This window comes from Pleurodeles waltl, chromosome 8, assembly GCF_031143425.1.
Source record: "Pleurodeles waltl isolate 20211129_DDA chromosome 8, aPleWal1.hap1.20221129, whole genome shotgun sequence".
Taxonomy (NCBI): Eukaryota; Metazoa; Chordata; class Amphibia; order Caudata; family Salamandridae; genus Pleurodeles; species Pleurodeles waltl.
The window spans coordinates 609,835,720-609,855,706 of record NC_090447.1 but is presented as its reverse complement, the minus strand read 5'-3'; the positions used below and the strand labels follow the sequence as shown (position 1 = coordinate 609,855,706).

At 43.8% G+C, this 19,987-nt stretch overlaps 1 protein-coding gene across 1 annotated transcript in view; it reads left to right on the top strand.

The window, feature by feature from the left end:
• Nucleotides 1-19,987, top strand: part of CDC16 (cell division cycle 16) — a 146,494-nt gene that overhangs the window by 72,014 nt on the left and 54,493 nt on the right. The window contains exons 11-12 of the mRNA XM_069204699.1: nt 2,131-2,204; nt 3,914-4,039. Of these exons, the coding sequence (XP_069060800.1) occupies nt 2,131-2,204; nt 3,914-4,039 (200 nt within the window). The remainder of the gene's footprint in view (nt 1-2,130; nt 2,205-3,913; nt 4,040-19,987) is intronic.

Sequence of the window (19,987 nt, the reverse complement as noted above, 5' to 3'; positions counted from 1 at the left end):
CTGCAAGCCTGGTTTGTGCACTAATCCTATTTTAAGCTTAGGGCCCAAAAAGTCTTAAAATCTTTAAGTGAATTGGGAGCCCTCTGGTGTGCCCAGAATAAGTTCCTGGTGCGTTTATGCTCCTTCAGAAATTCTTCAGCACGTGAATTTGTTTGCTGCGAATTTGCTTAAAGAATTTAACATCCTAAAAGAGATGGACGCAGTCAATTGGCCAAAAATATGCTGTATCGATTTTACATCCAGCGTCACTGGTGAAAGGTGAAATATGGGGATGAACTAAATTGGGGGGCTGCCAAGAGAGCACTTGGTGTGTGCTTGCTGCCACACTTGCCTTCTCTCTGGGTGGATCTAACCTACTATTGCCGCTCTGCTGCACTGACTGTGCTTGCAGAGGGACAGCATGACTGCCATCATCATGTTCATAAGAATCGCTAGAAAATAAATAGTCAGGTGGAACTCCCCTACTGAAAAAATCACTTCCAGATTCTGCTCCATTTTCCTCTCCCTCAGTTGTGGTCACAGTATCTGCTATCTCAGAGCTGTCCTCTGTAACCCGAAACAGGGGCCCGAGCAGCAGTCATCCACTGAGACACCTTCTCTACCAACTGGCTGAAACCTTTCTTCTAAAACTCTGTTCTACGTAGAAGGCAGAAGTATTGTTCTAAATCAGTTGGTGTTTGTTCGTTTATCTGTGAGATGTATGCATCAGTGAATAAACAAAAACTAACTTTTTTGGTAAATCTGCATCGTTAGACAAACACACAGTACTTAACCTTCATTATCATTTAAATTTATAAACAAAGTACTACTGTCTGCCAAACATTTCACCTCATTAGTACCAGTTTAGCAATCAAATGCAGAAATAAGCAACCTAAAATTGACCAGTCAACCTTTGTACACTCCTTTTCACTGTATGCCAACCCATATGTACTGCATATGCCACATGACTCTACCATCTGCTGCATAATCTGCAGATGGTAGGCTTATGTGGCATATGCAGTATGTATATATATATATATATATATATATATATATATATATATATATATATATATATAGACATATAATATTTTTAAGTGTGTTTTCTCCTAAAGGGAACTGTGTGCCCCCCAACCCCTTCCCCCCCCCCCCCCCCCCCCCCCCCCCCACCAGGGTAAAACACTGTCTTGGTTGACGGAACCCTGGCGAGCTGACCTTGCAGCAGGGTGATGTTGCCAAATGGAGGAAGTTCTTGAATGAAGTGGGGGTTTAGAAATGTGCCACTCCTCACAGCTATGATTAACACCTGCAAGTCCAGTTAAGTTCTTCTGCAGTAATCATATGGTAGGGAAATTAATTAAAGACGTTGTAGAGGTTCTGGTGGATTGGCGTGCCATAAGAAGTTTCTACCCCTCTGCCATCTCGTCTAAATAAATAGACTTAAGTTTGTTCAGTATAAATACATGCCAAGCTGCCAAATTTGTTTACATAAGTAGCTTTGAGTTTCCTTATAAGCAGTATTTTCTTCACATCTAGATGTGCGAAGAATGCAGTTGAGCTACCTGGTGGATGGCAATGGCTAAACAAAAGCCTTGACATTTCTGAAGAAGTGTAAGCTGGTAAAGGTTCACTTCAGTGATCTTGGTACAAGGCGTACATTGAAAATGTGACTATATTGGTAGACCTAATTGTTTTCCAGTGGTGCTTTTTTGTGTAAAGCCAAAGTAATGCTCTCTAATTAGGACTGATTTTTAGAGAAATAGAGGCTAAATAATTTATAGGTTTGAAAAAAAAAGAATTTAGTCTTTGAATGTGATTGTAATGCTGAACCTTTTGTTGCGGTGGAAGATGCTCTGATCCGTAGTGATGATACACCCTATGAGAATGATTAAATAAATGAATAACCTCAACTTAAGATAAGCACTGTAAGAAGTGTACATTCTGTGCACTTCTGTAACTAAACATCAAGAATGTTTTGTAACTTGGTTAAGTAATTATGTTTCCATTTTTAAGAGGGGTCTCTTATTACACCTTAAACATTCTTTCCAGTTCTATTATTTGGTATCCTGATATCTAAAGCACTTTCTTCATTTTTATGTGTGCTATTTATCAGCTGATCATTCAATTTTGAAGTATTCAATTTTGTTTTAGGTGTCCTGGTTTGCAGTTGGTTGCTATTATCTCATGGTCGGCCACAAAAATGAACATGCCAGAAGATATCTAAGGTTGGTGTTTCTCATTAAAACTGTATCATGCTTTTGGGCAAAACGGCTTTTCGTAGCTAACTTTTCAATTTGGTGAACACTGTTAACTTGGTGTTTTTGTAAGTCCATGATGTTTAAAAGGTTGATTTGAGAAGTAGGTTTGGAACAGGGCATGGAAAACATTGGTTAATTTGTACAGACCACTAAACCAAATTATGGGAATAAAGTGTATCTTAGGGAATGAGCCAGTGACTGAACAAAAAGAGCTGGGCAGTGGAAAGTGAGGATGCATAGAGGCAAACTACTGTAGACATATTGGGAACCTTGCCCAAAACCGACTAGCATGCAGTAATACTTTAGAGAGGAAGGGGCATGTTTGAAGGGAATTAGTGGACTACTAGCTGCCAACTTTAGCTTTTCAGATCTGTCCTAGGAGAAAATCTGTTACCGCTAGATGACAATAGTATTGAGTGCCAGTTTTATTTCTCATGTGACCGTGCTCAAACAAAATCTCTGTATTAGACTAAATGTATGACTGTCAGAATGTAGTTCTTCAATTGTTCAGATTTTTTTGTATGTGCACTATCCGAATGCATGTGTGGAGAGTATGTGGAGATAGTAATGAAAGCTTATAAACTAAAAGCCCCTCCTGCTAATCTTTGAGTGAAGTGATGGGTTTATATTTAAAGGACTGATCTGAAAAGCTGAAATGTGAAGGTTTCCAAAACTTGGGCTTGTGTGTTGCATGACATCTGAATCTTAAGTGTGCTGTACTGAACACAATTATGCTATAAACCTTACCTTGACTTTGCAAGGACGAAATGATAAAGCTAGCAAAAAGTACAGATCCATGTTCTGTACCCCAACTGTCTTACATTCGAGTAGTGTGTAATGCAATTTGTATTCAATCAGTGGAGATGCCCTTAAAATACTTGGTAGAGGTTTCACAGTATTGAAAAGTAGCTATTAGTATTTACCTTTGACTCAAATTATCCATATTGCATTGTTACCAAGTATCTTGAATTGGAAAATTTCATGGAGTATTAAAAAAAAAAAACAACAACAACAAAAAAATACCTAATATTAATAAGTACGACCACTGGGTCGGACAGTGGAAAAGTCCAAATATTGTTAATTATTGTCCCTGTGACAGTGTCATTAGAAACTTTGGACCATTTCATTACTATTTTCCTATTTTTGACTCCTATAGGCCGAGATGGTACCAATTGGTATGCCAATCTGCTTATATGACAATTGTAATGCGAGCCTGGTGTACAAGCATTCAGTTTTGTCAAACAGTATTTCCACTGATAGTGTAATGTCTGATTGATCCTACTCATTTTTCTGTTCTGACTAGGAGTGAATTCACTTGCTGTCGACCTGCTGAATATATATTTTAGTTGTTAAACTGAAAAAGAGAAAATTAGGCTCTGTATTCTGTTTTGTTTACAACCGGTCATAGGTATGATTTGAAGAGTCTTCCGCATGGAATGGAAACCAATCAGTGAAGTAGTCATCTGGAATATCTTTTTGTTGGGCATGTCAGTCTACTACTGAAAAACTGACATTCTTCAGTATGAAAACTTCTAATAATCAAGCCACAACAAATTTGAAAACGAAAACCTTCAACGTGTCCTGGGTGTTGATTAGCTTTAAAAATATAAATGTTTCCTCTCTATTAATTATTAGCACTATTGTACAGATGGTTTCCTATTTATATTTTTATTCAGCAAAGCTACAACTTTGGAGAGAACCTACGGACCTGCATGGATCGCTTATGGCCATTCGTTTGCAGTGGAAAGTGAACATGACCAGGCTATGGCTGCCTATTTCACAGCAGCACAGCTGATGAAAGGGTAAGAGGGAGTTGTTAGGACTATTTGTGAGTTACTTGAAACTGAGGTTGTTGGAACCGCGCTCTGTCTGGTCACTTCAATGTGGTATTGGTATGAAGTCAAGAGTGATGACAAATTGTTGGTAGACCCCTGCAAGCTTCATGACATTCAAAGTGTTTCATTACTGCTTTTGCCCAGAATTGCAGTTGATTAGCAGCTGAGGTGAATGGTTAGCAGATGAATGCAATATATTGTATTGTAGTTTATACAATACCTTCAATTGTATATTTATGGTGTCCTATGTTGGTAGGTACTCATAAAACTTACCTCGGCATTGGATCACTGTTAACAAATTAATTATCAGCATACCATTAAATACATGTTTTGCCCAGCCACAAGATCAGAATATTGCAGGTTTATAATGAATGGCATTGCTCTTAACTTCAAATCACAGAGGTGTCTTTTTTTATCATTTGTGAAGAGATTGCGTTTGTTTGAATGTGTAGTCGTTTTATTGAGATTGGCAACTGAAATAATGTATCAAGGTATAGCATTCAGCTTGTGTGTGTTTTCCAATGTGTTAGAAATTGAGTCTCTAGTTAGCAGTGCTTTGCCCCCTATTCAAGTAGGGACCCTCATTCTAGTCAGGGTAGGCGAGTCACATAGCTAAGATAACCCTTGCTTTACCCCCTTGGTAGCTTCGCACAAGCAGTCTGGCTTATCTCAAAGACAATGTGTAAAGTATTTGCACACATTCACACATTCACACATACACAGTAACACAGTGAAAACACTACAAACATACTCAACACCAGTTTAAAATAATAGACAATATTGATCTGAGTAAAACCAGATCAAAACAACAAAATTTCAACATACACATGTAAAGATTCGAATTTTCAAAGATTAAATCTTAGTAAAGCACTTCGCACGGAGTCGTTCCCAACAGTCCTACGCCACTCATGAGGGAATACGGGATGGTCACAGAGTCGCTCAGACCACAGGTAAAGTACCTTTGAAAATGATGAGGAAACAAAGATGTTGCACAGAGTTGGGTAGGTGAGGCTTCGCCTGAGCCAGTGCAAGGTTGGTTCCTTACTGCTACCAGGGAGATTAGGCATCCGGTCCTTATTGCTAGGCAGGGAAGGTGAGGCTTCGGTTCCTTACATTGCAGGGAAGGTCGTGCGGCGTTGGTGGCAAAATGTTGGTTCCTTACAACCCGGTGGGCTTGATGAATCCAGCAGGTCAAGATGTGAGGTGCGACTTTGCGGTGTCACGATCACACCACGGGGCAAAAGGTGCTGCAGCATAGTCTGAGTCGGGTGTCACGGACGTCGGTGACACAGCACTCAGGACTCATGGTGTGGCGGGTCTTCAGAGGCACTGCGGCAACGTTAAGCCTTTGTTGCAGGTTGTGATTATTGTACTCAGTGGAGACCAAGGCTCCGGTGCAGGCGGAGGCACAGAGTTGAAGAGCGTTGCTAATTGCAAAGTCGCACTGGAGTTGATGTGCTTTGTTTCTTCTTAGTTGCACCAGAGCTTACTTCCATGGGCCAGGGAACTGAATTTGGCACCATTTGGCAAGTCAGGACTCGTAGGCAGTGAGCCCAGAAGTGGTAGATGAAGTCTTTAATGACCCTGAGACATCTTAACAGAAGGCAAGCTCAGTTCAAGCCTTGGAGAAACTTGGCGAGCAGGAGGTAAAAGGCAAAGTTCAGTCTTACACTCCCAGGACAGAAGCAGCAGGCCAGCACAACAAAGCAACAGACAGAGCAGCAGTCCCTCCTACAGCATCCAGCTCTTCTTCCTGGCGGAATGTCTTCAGTCCAGAAGTGTTCTAACTATGTGGGGCCAGAGGTCCAGTAGTTATATTAATTTCTATCTTTGAAGTAGGCAACCTTCAAAGAGAAGTCTTTGTAGAGAACAAGACCCTACCTTTCCTGCTTTGGCCCCAGACACACTCCAGGTGGTTGGAGACTGCTTTGTGTAGGGACAGGCACAGCCCTATTTAGGTGCAAGTGTCACCTCCTCCCACCACTCTAGCTGAGGAAGACACACCGGGATATGCAGGGCATACCTCAACTTTGTTGTGTGACTGTCTAGAGTGAATGCACAAACAGCCCAACTGTCACCCTGACCAGACGTGTATTCAGCAGTCAGGCAGAGGCACAGAATGGTTAATCAAGAAAATGCCCCCTTTCTAAAAGTGGCATTTTCAACCTCACAGTTCAAGAAACAACTTCCCCAAAAGATGTATTTTAAAATTGTGAGTTCAGAGACCCCAAACTCCAGATCTCTATCTGCTCCCAATGGGAAATTAAACTTAAAAGATAATTCAAGGCAATCCCCATGTTACCCTGTGGGAGAGATAGGTCTTGCAATAGTGAAAACAGAATTTAGCACCAGTACATGTCCTACCTTTTAAATATCCTGTATTCTGGCCATGGGCCTGTCTTGGGCCTTACGTAGGGGAAACCTACAGGTAATAAAAGGGAAGGTTTGGGCATGGCTGGTGGGTGCACTTGCTGACGTGGGGAGCTAGGAAGACAATTTCCGTTGAATGCTGGTGCATTGGGAGAATTCATACGGTGAGGAATCCACAGGTAGCTACTGTATCCACCAGAAAAAGCGTTATCCAAGGTAAGTAACTTGTTCTTATTGTCTCTTGGACCTGATCTAGGAATGCTTCAGTTTGCGATTCGTATTATGTGATAAATGCCAAAAAGGCAAAACGCAGATATGTATATAGTCATGCGTCAAGAGCCAGTAATTTACTACAAATCAAACTCACAAAATACAGAATCAGTATTTTTTAAATACAACTAGTACTGAATCACAATTTGCTATTTGGATAATTGCAAATTGTGACCATTACACTGGCAGCGACTTATGATATCACAACATGAGAGGCTTCACCTTCCACATTGCTGTCCAGAAGAGAGCACTGGGGAGGCATGGAAAAGATCAAATCCATTGATAATAACTAGCCGGGATTCCGAAAGAGGGTGGTGATTGGGTTGTGATGAACGTAAATATAAACTCATTGACCAGGAGCTGGAAAGTTTAGTTGAAAAGTGTGTTTAACAAACACCTAGTCTTTGTAAAGGTCACTAACTTTGACAGAAGCCACAACAAAATGGCTTTTGCAGAGGAAAGAAAGGCACATCAATGCAGTATGAGTCTAAACCAGAACCACTAATGAGATAAGGAAAAGGTGTTATAACCTGCACTCAAGGAAAAGGTTGCTAGCAGGAGGAATAAAGCTCTAGACACTGGAAGGGGCCCTTCAACAGACCTACCACACATGCCAATGAAGGAAGTTATTGAAGTGACCCTGCTTCTGGTGACTGGTACTGATATATGTGAGATTGCCTCGGTAGCTTAGCCAGTGTTACCAAGATAGTGCTCTAAATCCAAACCTGATTCAAACATTGAGGAAGTATGCCTGCCAAGCATGCATCAGAGGTGTATCTACATTGCATAGCCATTTGTCACTTGCGGTATATACATAGTTAAAATCCAGACCTGAAGGTAGGTAGACCACTACAGTGTATTGTGGGAGTTGTAGTACTGCTAACCTGTCGCGAAGTGTGTAAGCAAAAGCCTCCTTGGCATGGTTACCCCCTGACTTTTTGCCTTTGCTGATGCTATGTTTTGAATTGAAAGTGTGCTGAGGCCTGCTAACCAGGCCCCAGCACCAGTGTTCTTTCCCTAACCTGTACTTTTGTTTTCACAATTGGCACACCCTGGCATCCAGGTAAGCCCCTTGTAACTGGTACCCCTGGTACCAAGGGCCCTGATGCCAGGGAAGGTCTCTAAGGGCTGCAGCATATCTTATGCCACCCTGGGGACCCCTCACTCAGCACAGACACACTGCTTGCCAGCTTGTATGTGCTGGTGAGGACAAAACGAGTAAGTCGACATGGCACTCCCCTCAGGGTGCCATGCCAACCTCACACTGCCTATGCAGCATAGATAGGTCACCCCTCTAGCAGGCCTTACAGCCCTAAGGCAGGGTGCACTATACCATAGGTGAGGGCACCAGTGCATGAGCACTGTGCCCCTACAGTGTCTAAGCAAAACCTTAGACATTGTAAGTGCAGGGTAGCCATAAGAGTATATGGTCTGGGAGTCTGTCAAACACGAACTCCACAGCACCATAATGGCTACACTGAAAACTGGGAAGTTTGGTATCAAACTTCTCAGCACAGTAAATGCACACTGATGCCAGTGTACATTTTATTGTAAAATACACCCCTGAGGGCACCTTAGAGGTGCCCCCTGAAACCTTAACCAACTACCCGTGTAGGCTGACTGCTTTTAGCAGCCTGCCACACTCGAGACATGTTGCTGGCCACATGGGGAGAGTGCCTTTGTCACTCTGTGGCTAGTAACAAAGCCTGCACTGGGTGGAGATGCTATCACCTCCCCCAGGCAGGGGCTGTAACACCTAGCGGTGAGCCTCAAAGGCTCACCCCCTTTGTTCCAGCACCACAGGGCACTCCAGCTAGTGGAGTTGCCCGCCCCTTCCGGCCACGGCCCCACTTTTGGCGGCAAGGCCGGAGGAAATAATGAGAATAACAAGGAGGAGTCACTGGCCAGTCAGGACAGCCCCTAAGGTGTCCTGAGCTGAGGTGACTCTAACTTTTAGAAATCCTCCATCTTGCAAATGGAGGATTCCCCCAATAGGGATAGGAATGTGACACCCTCCCCTTGGGAGGAGGCACAAAGAGGGTGTACCCACCCTCAGGGCTAGTAGCCATTGGCTACTAACCCCCCAGACCTAAACACGCCCTTAAATTTAGTATTTAAGGGCTCCCCTTGAACCTAGGAACTCAGATTCATGCAACCTAAGAAGAAGAGGACTGCTGAGCTGAAAAACCCTGCAGAGAAGACGGAGACACCAACTGCCTTGGCCCCAGCTCTACCGGCCTGTCTCCCCCCTTCGGAAGAAAACTGCTCCAGCTACGCTTTCCCCAGGACCAGCGACCTCTGAATCCTCAGAGGACTGCCCTGCTCTAAAAGGACCAAGAAACTCCAGAGGACAGCGGCCCTGTTCACCCAAGACTGCAACTTTGTTTCCAAAGGAGCAACTTAAAGACAAACTGCGTTTCCCGCCAGAAGCTTGAGACTTGCAACTCTGCACCCGACGCCCCTGGCTCGACTTGTGGAGAAACAACACTTCAGGGAGGACTCCCCGGCGACTACGAGACTGTGAGTAGCCAGAGTTGCCCCCCCTTAGCCCCCACAGCGACGCCTGCAGAGGGAATCCCGAGGCTCCCCCTGACTGCGACTGTCTGACTCTCAGATCCCGACGCCTGGAAAAGACCCTGCACCCACAGCCCCCAGGACCTGAAGGATCGGAACTCCAGTGCAGGAGTGACCCCCAGGAGGCCCTCTCCCTTGCCCAGGTGGTGGCTACCCCGAGGAGCCCCCCCCCCTTGCCTGCCTGCATCGCTGAAGAGACCCCTTGGTCTCCCATTGATTCCAATTGAAAACCTGACGTGTGTTTGCACACTGCACCCGACCGCCCCCGTGCTGCTGAGGGTGTACTTTCTGTGCTAACTTGTGTCCCCCCCCCCGGTGCCCTACAAAACCCCCCTGGTCTGCCCTCCGAATACTCTGGTACTTACCTGCTGGCAGACTGGAACCGGGGCACCCCCTTCTCCATTGAAGCCTATGTGTTTTGGGCACCACTTTGAACTCTGCACCTGACCGGCCCTGAGCTGCTGGTGTGGTAACTTTGGGGTTGCTCTGAACCCCCAACGGTGGGCTACCTTGGACCCAAACTTGAACCCCGTAGGTGGTTTACTTACCTGCAAGAACTAACAATTACTTACCTCCCCTAGGAACTGTGAAAATTGCAAAAGTGTCTAGTTTTAAAATAGCTATATGTGTTTTATTTGAAAAGTATATATATGCTATTGTGATTATTCAAAGTTCCTAAAGTACTTACCTGCAATACCTTTCCGGCAAAGTATTACATGTAGAATTTTAACCTGTGGTTCTTAAAATAAACTAAGAAAAGATATTTTTCTATACAAAAACCTATTGGCCTGGAATTGTCTCTGAGTGTGTGCTCCTCGTTTATTGCCTGTGTGTATGTACAACTAATGCTTAACACTACTCCTTTGATAAGCCTACTGCTCGACAACACTACCACAAAATAGAGCATTAGTATTCTCTTTTTGCCACTATCTTACCTCTAAGGGGAACCCTTGGACTCTGCATACTATTCCTTACTTTGAAATAGTGCATACAGAGCCAACTTCCTACATTGGTGGATCAGCGGTGGGGTACAAGACTTTGCATTTGCTGGACTACTCAGCCAATACCTGATCACACGACAAATTCCAAAAATTGTCATTAGAAACTGATTTTTTCAATTTGTGCTATTTTTCTAAATTCTTAAAAGTCCTGCTAGGGCCTTGTGTTAGTCCCTGTTTATCATTTCTTTTAGGGTTTAAAAGTTTTGTGAAAGTTTGAATTAGATTCTAGAACTAGTTTTAGATTCTTAAAAAGTATTCCAACTTTTAGAAACATAATGTCTAGTGCAGAGATGAATGTGGAGGAACTCGACCTCACACCTTACCTCCATCTTAAGATGAGGGAGCTAAGGTCACTCTGCAACCTAAAGAAAATCACAATTGGCTCAAGACCCTCCAAACTACAGCTCCCGGAGCTTTTGGCAGAGTTTGAAAAAGCCAACCCCTCTGAGGATGACAACCCAGAGGATGATGTTAGTGACTTGGAGGAGAATTCCCCCCTTCCAGTCCTAACTAGGGAACCCAGGGACCCTCAATCCCTGATTCCAACTGTGATAGTCAGAGATGCTGCTTCCCTCACAGGAGGGACCAGCACCTCTGGAATCACTGAGGATAGCCTCAGTGAAGAGTGCCTCCTGCTAGCCAGGATGGCCAAAAGATTGGCTTTGGAAAGACAGATCCTAGCCATAGAAAGTGAAAGACAAGAGATGGGCCTAGGTCCCATCAATGGTGGCAGCAACATAAATAGGGTCAGAGATTCTCCTGACATGTTGAAAATCCCTAAAGGGATTGTAACTAAATATGAAGATGGTGATGACATCACCAAATGGTTCAAAGCTTTTGAGAGGGCTTGTGTAACCAGAAAAGTAAGCAGATCTCACTGGGGTGCTCTCCTTTGGGAAATGTTCACTGGAAAGTGTAGGGGTAGACTCCTCACACTCTCTGGAAAAGATGCAGAATCTTATGACCTCATGAAGGGAACCCTGATTGAGGGCTTTGGATTCTCCACTGAGGAGTAAAGAATTAGATTCAGGGGTGCTCAAAAAACCTCGAGCCAGACCTGGGTTGATTTTGTGGACTACTCAGTGAAAACACTGGATGGTTGGATTCAAGGCAGTGGTGTTCATAATTATGATGGGCTGTACAAGTTATTTGTGAAATAACACCTATTAAGTAATTGTTCAAATGATAAACTGCATCAGCATCTGGTAGACCTAGGACCAATTTCTCCCCAAGAATTGGGAAAGAAGGCGGACCATTGGGTCAAGACTAGGGTGACCAAGACTTCCACAGGGGGTGACCAAAAGAAAGGGGTCACAAAGCCTCCCCAGGGGAAGAGTGTTGAGACATCCAAAAACAAAACTATTAAAGAGTCTTCTTCAGGCCCCCAAAAAACTGCACAGGAAGGTGGGCCCAGAGCCTCTTCACAAAACAATTTTGGGTACAAGGGTAAAAACTTTGATCCCAAAAAGCCTGGTGTCGTAGCTGTAATCAGCCTGGACACCAAACTGGAGACAAGGCCTGTCCCAAGAAAAGTACCACTTCCAACTCCACTCCAGCTAACACTGGAATGGCTAGTCTCCAAGTGGGATCAACAGTGTGCCCAGAGCAAATCAGGTGTCACACTGAAGCTACATTAGTCTCTGAGGGTGGGGTGGATTTAACCACACTGGCTGCCTGGCCTCCTAACATGCAAAAATACAGGCAGCAGCTCTTAATTAATGGGACAAGTGTAGAAGGCCTGAGGGATACAGGTGCCAGTGTCACCATGGTGACAGAGAAACTGGTTTCCCCTGGTCAATACCTGGCTGGACAAACTTATCCAGTCACCAATGCTGACAATCAAACTAAAGTACATCCCATGGCTATGGTAACTTTAGAGGGGGGAGGGGTCAATGGCCTGAAACAGGTGGTGGTCTCCTCAAATATCCCAGTAGACTGTTTGCTTGGAAATGACCTGGAGTCCTCAGCATGGGCTGAGGTAGAACTGAAAACCCATGCAGCCATGCTGGGTATCCCTGAACTGGTGTGTGTCAAGATAAGGACACAGTGCAAGGCTCAGGGTGAAAACGTAGAGCTGGAGTCTGGAAAAAGGGCCCAGCCTACCAAGAGAAAAGGAAAGACAACTGAGAAACCAGCTGCAACACAACAACAAAAAGAGAACCTCTCTTCTCAGGAAGAAGTTCTGCCCTCTGAGGGAACTGAGCCTATGGAGTTAGAACCTTATCAGGTTGAGCTCTTAGGCCCAGGGGGACCCTCAAGGGAGCAGTTGTGTAAGGAGCAAGACACCTGTCCCTCTCTTGAAGGCCTTAGGCAGCAAGCTGCTGAAGAGTCCAATGGCAAGAAAACTGGAACACATAGGGTCTATTGGGAAGATGGACTCCTGTACACTGAGGCAAGAGACCCCACATCTGGTGCCACTAGGAGAGTGGTAGTGCCTCAGGAGTTCAGAGAGTTCATACTGACCTTAGCCCATGATATTCCCCTTGCTGGGCATTTGGGACAAACCAAAACGTGGGAGAGACTAGTCAACCACTTCTACTGGCCCAACATGTCCCAGAAAGTTAAGGAGTTTTGTGTCTCCTGTACCATCTGTCAAGCCAGTGGTAAGACAGGTGGACATCCAAAGGCCCCCCTCATTCCACTTCCAGTGGTGGGGGTCCCCTTTGAAAGAGTGGGTGTGGACATAGTGGGTCCACTTGAACCTCCCACAGCCTCAGGGAATATGTACATACTAGTAGTAGTGGATCATGCTACTAGATACCCTGAAGCTATTCCCATTAGGTCGACTACTGCCCCTGCAGTAGCCAAGGCCCTCCTTGGTATCTTTACCAGAGTGGGCTTCCCTAAGGAGGTGGTGTCTGACAGAGGTACCAACTTCATGTCAGCATACCTGAAACACATGTGGAATGAGTGTGGAGTGACTTATAAATTCACTACACCCTATCATCCACAAACTAATGGCCTTGCTGAGAGATTCAACAAGACATTAGCGTCTAGTTTTAAAATAGCTATATGTGTTTTATTTGAAAAGTATATATATGCTATTGTGATTATTCAACGTTCCTAAAGTACTTACCTGCAATACCTTTCATGCAAAGTATTACATGTAGAATTTGAACCTGTGGTTCTTAAAATAAACTAAGAAAAGATATTTTTCTATACAAAAACCTATTGGCGTGGAATTGTCTCTGAGTGTGTGTTTTCATTTATTGCCTGTGTGTATGTACAACAAATGCTTAACACTACTTCTTTGATAAGCCTACTGCTCGACCAAACTACCACAAAATACAGCATTAGTATTATCTCTTTTTGCCACTATCTTACCTCTAAGGGGAACCCTTGGACTCTGTGCATACTATTCCTTACTTTGAAATAGTGCATACAGAGCCAACTTCCTACAAAGTGCCAGGCAGTATGTTAGTGCAGTTGTCATGATACAGCCACATATAGATCCTAAGGAAGTACACAACTCCATCAGAGTATTGTAGCACAACCATCCATTCACTTACTGTTACCTTCTACATGCAACATCCATTACACACCAAAACACTCCTTTCCAACAGATAACATGACAATTCCGCCTAAAGAAATAGTTATGTTGAGCAGGAGACATAGAACACATAAACTGCACCATTTGGTGAACCTACTCCTTTCACCATCCTACCCGCACAGACCACCCATGCGAGTAGCATAGTAGATTGCTCACAAGTGAACCCTAAAACAGCCTCCAAGACCAAACAGATGAAGCCAAAGACTATCTCTTGTAAGATCTCACCTAATGCTCTCAAAACTAAGAAAGCTGCGCTGAACTGGCATGAGGCCTAGGGCAAAAGCTGTTCAGGAGCTAGAGGTGTTCAGGAGCTACCAGAGTACAGGGTGTTCAAGGAATCTAGGTTGAAGATGCAGCTTCAACTCTTGAAGGCCATGCAGGCACTGGGTAGAAAGGGAGACCTTCTGGGTTCCGGCTTATAAGCCATGACGCATGGAGTCACTGACAGAGCAGTGACTGCAACCTGTGCTTCCCTCCTTGATGGGTAAATCACAGACCAGCATGGGGACATTCTGAGAAGGGTACTAGTTAATGCCAGGTCAGTGGAAAAAAACCTGGCAGTGGCTAATGGTGTCCTTTTATGGAGCACAATAAAAATGCAGCTGGAGAGAGCTGCAAGTTGGATACAGTTCAGGTCTCTTCCTCTTCCACCCTGGAAGTACTGCAGATTCTGCAAGTATGTGTTAGTGAACAAAAGGGGTCTGCAAACGTTAGGGCTGAAACATCTTGCCTTTGTTTTTTGTCTGTGGCTGACTTTTGAACGGGCTGCCAGAACAAGAGGTGCAGCAAGGAGGCAGAAGGGCAACAAGTGGGTCTCCCAAATAAGGCTCACTGTTGAGAGAGGGAGAAGAAAACAGGCAAAACATCTTGCATGCTATATTGTTACTGTGTTGTACTCTGAATGTATAAGTCAAGTCAAACTTTATTTCAGACACAAGAGCCATAAAAGCACATAGCAATACAAAAAGATCAATAAATAAATATATATAAGAATAAAATAATTACAATGCATTCTTTTTTAAAAGTATAAAAACCTAAATGCTCCTCATGAACATTCTTCATTACATAGCTAATCATACAAACACATAATGTAAATGCAGATACATTTTTTGCTCTAAGAATCCACATGGCTCCAAGAAACTTGCCAACAGTGGCAATTGAGTATCTGATCTACGGATTCGAAGAGCAACAAGGGACCTACAAACTCCCAACAGTCTGCAGACAGGAGCAAGCCATTTCCTGCAAGGAGTTGCATAAGCAGGGCAAACGTATAGAACATGAGGCAGGTTTCTGATAGGGGAATTACAGGCTGTAAAAGTGGTATCCCCCCTCAGATGACCAATGACTGGTAAACGATCTTAGTGGTAAAGTTCCTATACAAAACTGGAAGTACAACTTCCTGTATTTGGGAACCAGAATTGCATCCCCAAGAAGCCTCATATTTACACATAACTTTCCAATCAACTAGGTCACGCCACAATTTGGACTGAAGTGCTACCCCCAACTCCTCAGAGTCTACCACCTTCCAGTAATGTTTTTTAAGGTTGAATTTTGACATAAAGGGAGCAGTAGTCGGAGAATCCCAAAGCTCACTGAGCCCAAGCATATATATATAATAATGACTCTTTGATGTATCTTAGCCAAGGGATGCTAAGAGAGTAATCCACTTTCATTACGGCCTGCAGGGCTACCGTGTAGGGGGCAAGCTCTGGTGTAAACCAAAGCCACCTCCAGTACTGTAGAGGACGTAGACAAGTCTTGTTGCCTATACTCTTAATACCCAAGTCATTAAAAAGAGGCAGCAACAGAATGCTCAATGGAAGAGAGATGAGCTTTCTTAGAAAGATATTCCCAACAATTGATATTTCTTGGGCTTTGGCCTGGCCCCATAGTTCTGCACCATAAAGAGCAGAGCTCACACCCTTGGTTTTGTAGATTTGAAGAGCTGGACGTATCGGCTTAGAGTAAGAAAGGCCAAGATCCTTTATTAGAACCCTTGTGGTTTGCTTTTGTTTCAACACCTGCTTAGCAATATGTGTCTTTCAAGACATGTTCTCTGATAGCATTAGGCCAAGATAGCTAAATGATTTAACCTTCTCAAATGGGGTACCTCCAAGCATAACCTTCCCTTTAAAAGATCTATGAGGACTAAATGTTATAAATTTGTTTTCAGAAGTATTGATTTCCAATCCCCATGTGGAACAGAATTCCTCAAAACACGTAAGGAGTTTCTGTAAACCACTGGGGGTCTTAGATATCAAAAGGTTATCATCTGCAAATAGCAAAATAGGAACTTTGTTTGTCTAAGAATGGTGCGTCTGCCTCCACCTTGAGTAAAGAGGAAGCAATGTCATTGATATATAAAGAGAACAAAGTTGGCGCAAGGACATACCCTTGGCGTACTCCCCTTGACACAGGAATTGTATCAGTGAGCTGCCCAAGATCGTCCCACCTAACACGTGCATAGTTGCCCTCATGGAGCCGTACTAACAAAGAAAGAATGTGCGCAGGAATTGCCATCCCAGAGAGAACATCCCACTGCTTATTGCGAGGCACTGAGCCAAACGTGGCTTTCAAATAAAAAAAGGCAACATACAGATTCCCCTTCCCAATAACTACTGTCTTCCAATATAAGAGCAGAAACCTAAAAGCTTGATCAATAGTGGAAGTTTTTTTGCAAAAACCAGCTTGCAATGGGCTAAGTATATCACACTCAGACATCCAGTCCTGAATCTTCCCCAGAAGACAGTGGAAGAAAACTTTCTGCACACAGTCCAATAGGCTAATTGGCCTGTAATTTCAAGGTAGAGCTCTATCGCCCTTTTTGAAAATAGGAACTACAATATCACGCTTCCCTGACTCGAAAATTGGTGCCCCCGCTGCTATTGCACTGGATACGATAGTAATGTACCCCAACCAAACTTCAGTATCCGTAAGAAACCAATCCGTTTGGAACGCCATCCGGACTAGATGTCCTGCTGCGCTTCTAAGTAGTGAGTTGACTACTTCCAAAAGGGTAAACACTTGCAGGGATAAAGGGTTAGGAGTTTGACCAATAGTGATACGAGACACCTTATCAGATTCACATAACGTACTGAGATGATCAGCAGAATACATTCAGCTAAAGTGGTCTACAAACTCTGCTGCAGCATTGTTCGTCATGACATTCAATATACTAATATCAGGGAAACGTGCAGCCAGAGACCAGAATTTAGTACAGTAGTTCTCATGGAACGCATCATTAAGTGCAGCCCACCACTTATCGTCTTGCTCGCATTTGGCTTTACAAATAGCAGACATATAAGACTTCCTAGCTATACGGAAAACTACCTGCTTGGATTTAATGGCCTGGATCAAACGTTTATTTAAAGCTCGACATTCCTTGTTAAACCAGTGATGTTTTCCCCCTCCCACTGCCAGAGTCAATGGCTTCTATAAAATGGGCAACAATACTCTCAAAACATAAGGCCTGAGATGTATTTATTTGCTTACCAGTAATAGCAAGACTCGCCTCTAAATGCACCAATGAAGTCCTCAAAGCAACACTCGCATAACTTATAGTATCCAGCCTTGCTGATATCTTGCTCCATATTAAGTGGCTTTTATCATTGGTCATACTAATACCAAATGATGATATAGTGGGGATATTAATCATAGACATTTGGTTACACAGAGCAAGCATTTGGACAGAGAGCGGATTGTGATCGCTCTTGGTTCGCTCAATATCGATCATATCAATGACTAAAGGCCATAATTTTATGTCCACTAAACAGTAGTCGATTCTGCTTGTGTGGTTAACCTTGTTGTATGACAACCCTTTGTGTCAGATTTTGTCCTACTTTGAGTGCTCTAAGCCCAAATTTGATAGTCAAGGTTTTGAGCTGGACGGCAACTTACGACAACCTTTTAATGGGTGGAATGTCCAAAGAAGGGACAGACCATGCCCGATCCTCCTTTTGAGTAAACCGAAGATCATCCCAGTCCAGAGGTTCAAGTGACATTGAAGTCACCTGCCACAATGATTTTAAGGTGCTGGGGAAGTAGCCTTAGGAACGTCTCCAAAAGACGGAGAGTATCAGAAGCCAAACTTCCCCTAACCTCTCTTGCATAGATATTATTAATAATCTCACCAACATTTTCCCCAAATAGTACCCGGATGCCTAATATGTCAGGGGAGTCAATAGATAACTGAGAACATACCGGGATGTATATCGCACCCCAACGCTTTGAGAAGCTGCCCTGATCATAGATGTAATGTTAGCACAATTGCCTACCTGAACCTGAGTTGACTGGTAAGATCTATGAAGAGAACAGGAGTGAGTGGTCTCAAAGTCAAGAATAGGGGGAACACCAGTAATAGGGCTAATTGTGTCATATGCGGAAGGAACCCGAGATAATAGATCAAAAGGGGTTTTGGATACTACTCCAAGTCAATCGTTCTGTCTAGGACATATAGACTACACCCCAAGTGGGTGGTAGGCCGAGCCTTGTGATGTGAAAAGAGCCTAGGGTATTTAAACTGGATGCAAGAGTGCCTAGGGGTGCTTCTCTTCGCATCTAGGGCCACCAAGTTGTCTACCATACTCAATGTGTGTCAGGTCAGGCCTTCTGACTGCCTCAGTCATATCCTCGCGTATCACTGAGTAACAGCCTCTCACATGACGGATCCAATGAATCGCCCTATTTCCAACGGATTCTCCCCCCGCCCTAGGAGCCACTGGGTGTAGTTTGGGCACACTAACCATAAAGACAGTATTGCACAACAGTAGGGAGCACCCTGCCTAACATCCCAGCATACAGTCAGCCCCATTACATCATGATAAATGTAGTTCAAGTTCAGTTTTACTTTATTAAAATGTTGCCCTCCATTAACTTTTTGAATATTTCACCTCAAATAGGTGCAGCCAATGCTGTGTGAGTTTGTTCATGTTTCTGGGTTAATCCCTTCTTAGCAGAGAACAGTTAATAATTTCCGGGGTGCTGGAATGCTGCCATAAATCATGCTGAAGAAGGGATTAACCCAGAAACACGTATCCAGAGATGAACGAACTCACACAGCATTGTTTGCACCTATTTGAGGTGAAATAGTCAAAACGTTAATGGAGTACTACATTTTAACGAAATAAAACTGAACTTGAACTCCATTTATCATGATGCCATGGGGCTGACTACATACTGGGATGTTAGAAAAGGTGCTCCCAACTGTTGTGCACATAAAGACAGTATTGGTAGATTTACACCAATCAGCAACAGGGTGTACAACATTATTGGTCACATTATCCTCCACAGGTTTGGAAAGTTGGCAGCAGGCTATTGATTCCTTAACCATGATCTATATCATTAAATGTGGGAACCTGTCGAGAATTCCCCGTCCTGCCGCCGGCTGGATAGTGACCAACACAGGGAACCAAGCTGACGGCGACTGTGAGAAAGTAGCTTCTTTCTAGCATGGTTACCCCCATTTTTGGCCTGTTTGTCAGTGTGTTTTTACTGTCTCACTGAAGTCCTGCTAGTCAGGACCCCAGTGCTCATAGTCAGTGGCATATATGTGTTGTCAGTATGCTTGCCAGTGTCACTGGAGTTCTACTAACTAGAACTCTAGTGCTTATGCTCTCTCTGTTTACCAAATTTGTCACTATAGTTTAGTAATTCCATATACCAATTCTAATTGGCACACTGGCTCCCCCCTTATAAGTTACTAGTATATGGTACCTAGGTACCCAGGGCATTGGGGTTCCAGGAGATCCTTATGGGCTGCAGCATTTCTTTTGCTACCCATAAGGAGCTCATAAAAACACTCCTTCAGGACTGCCACTGCAGCCTGAGTGAAATGGTGCACACACTATTTCACAGCCATTTTCACTGCACCAGGTAACTTATAAGTCACCTATATGTCTAACCTTCAGTTACTGAAGGCTATGTGCAAAGTTACTGTGTGTGAGGGCACCCATGCACTATCAAAGGTGCCCCCACATTGTCCAGGGCCAATTCCCCAGACTTTGTGAGTGCAGGGACACCGTTATAAGCGTGCACTACATGTATGTCAATACATATATGTAGCTTCACAATGGTAACTCCGAATATGGCCATGTGATGTGTCTAAGATTGTGAAATTGAACCCCCAATCCAAAGCTGGTACTGGCGGGCCAA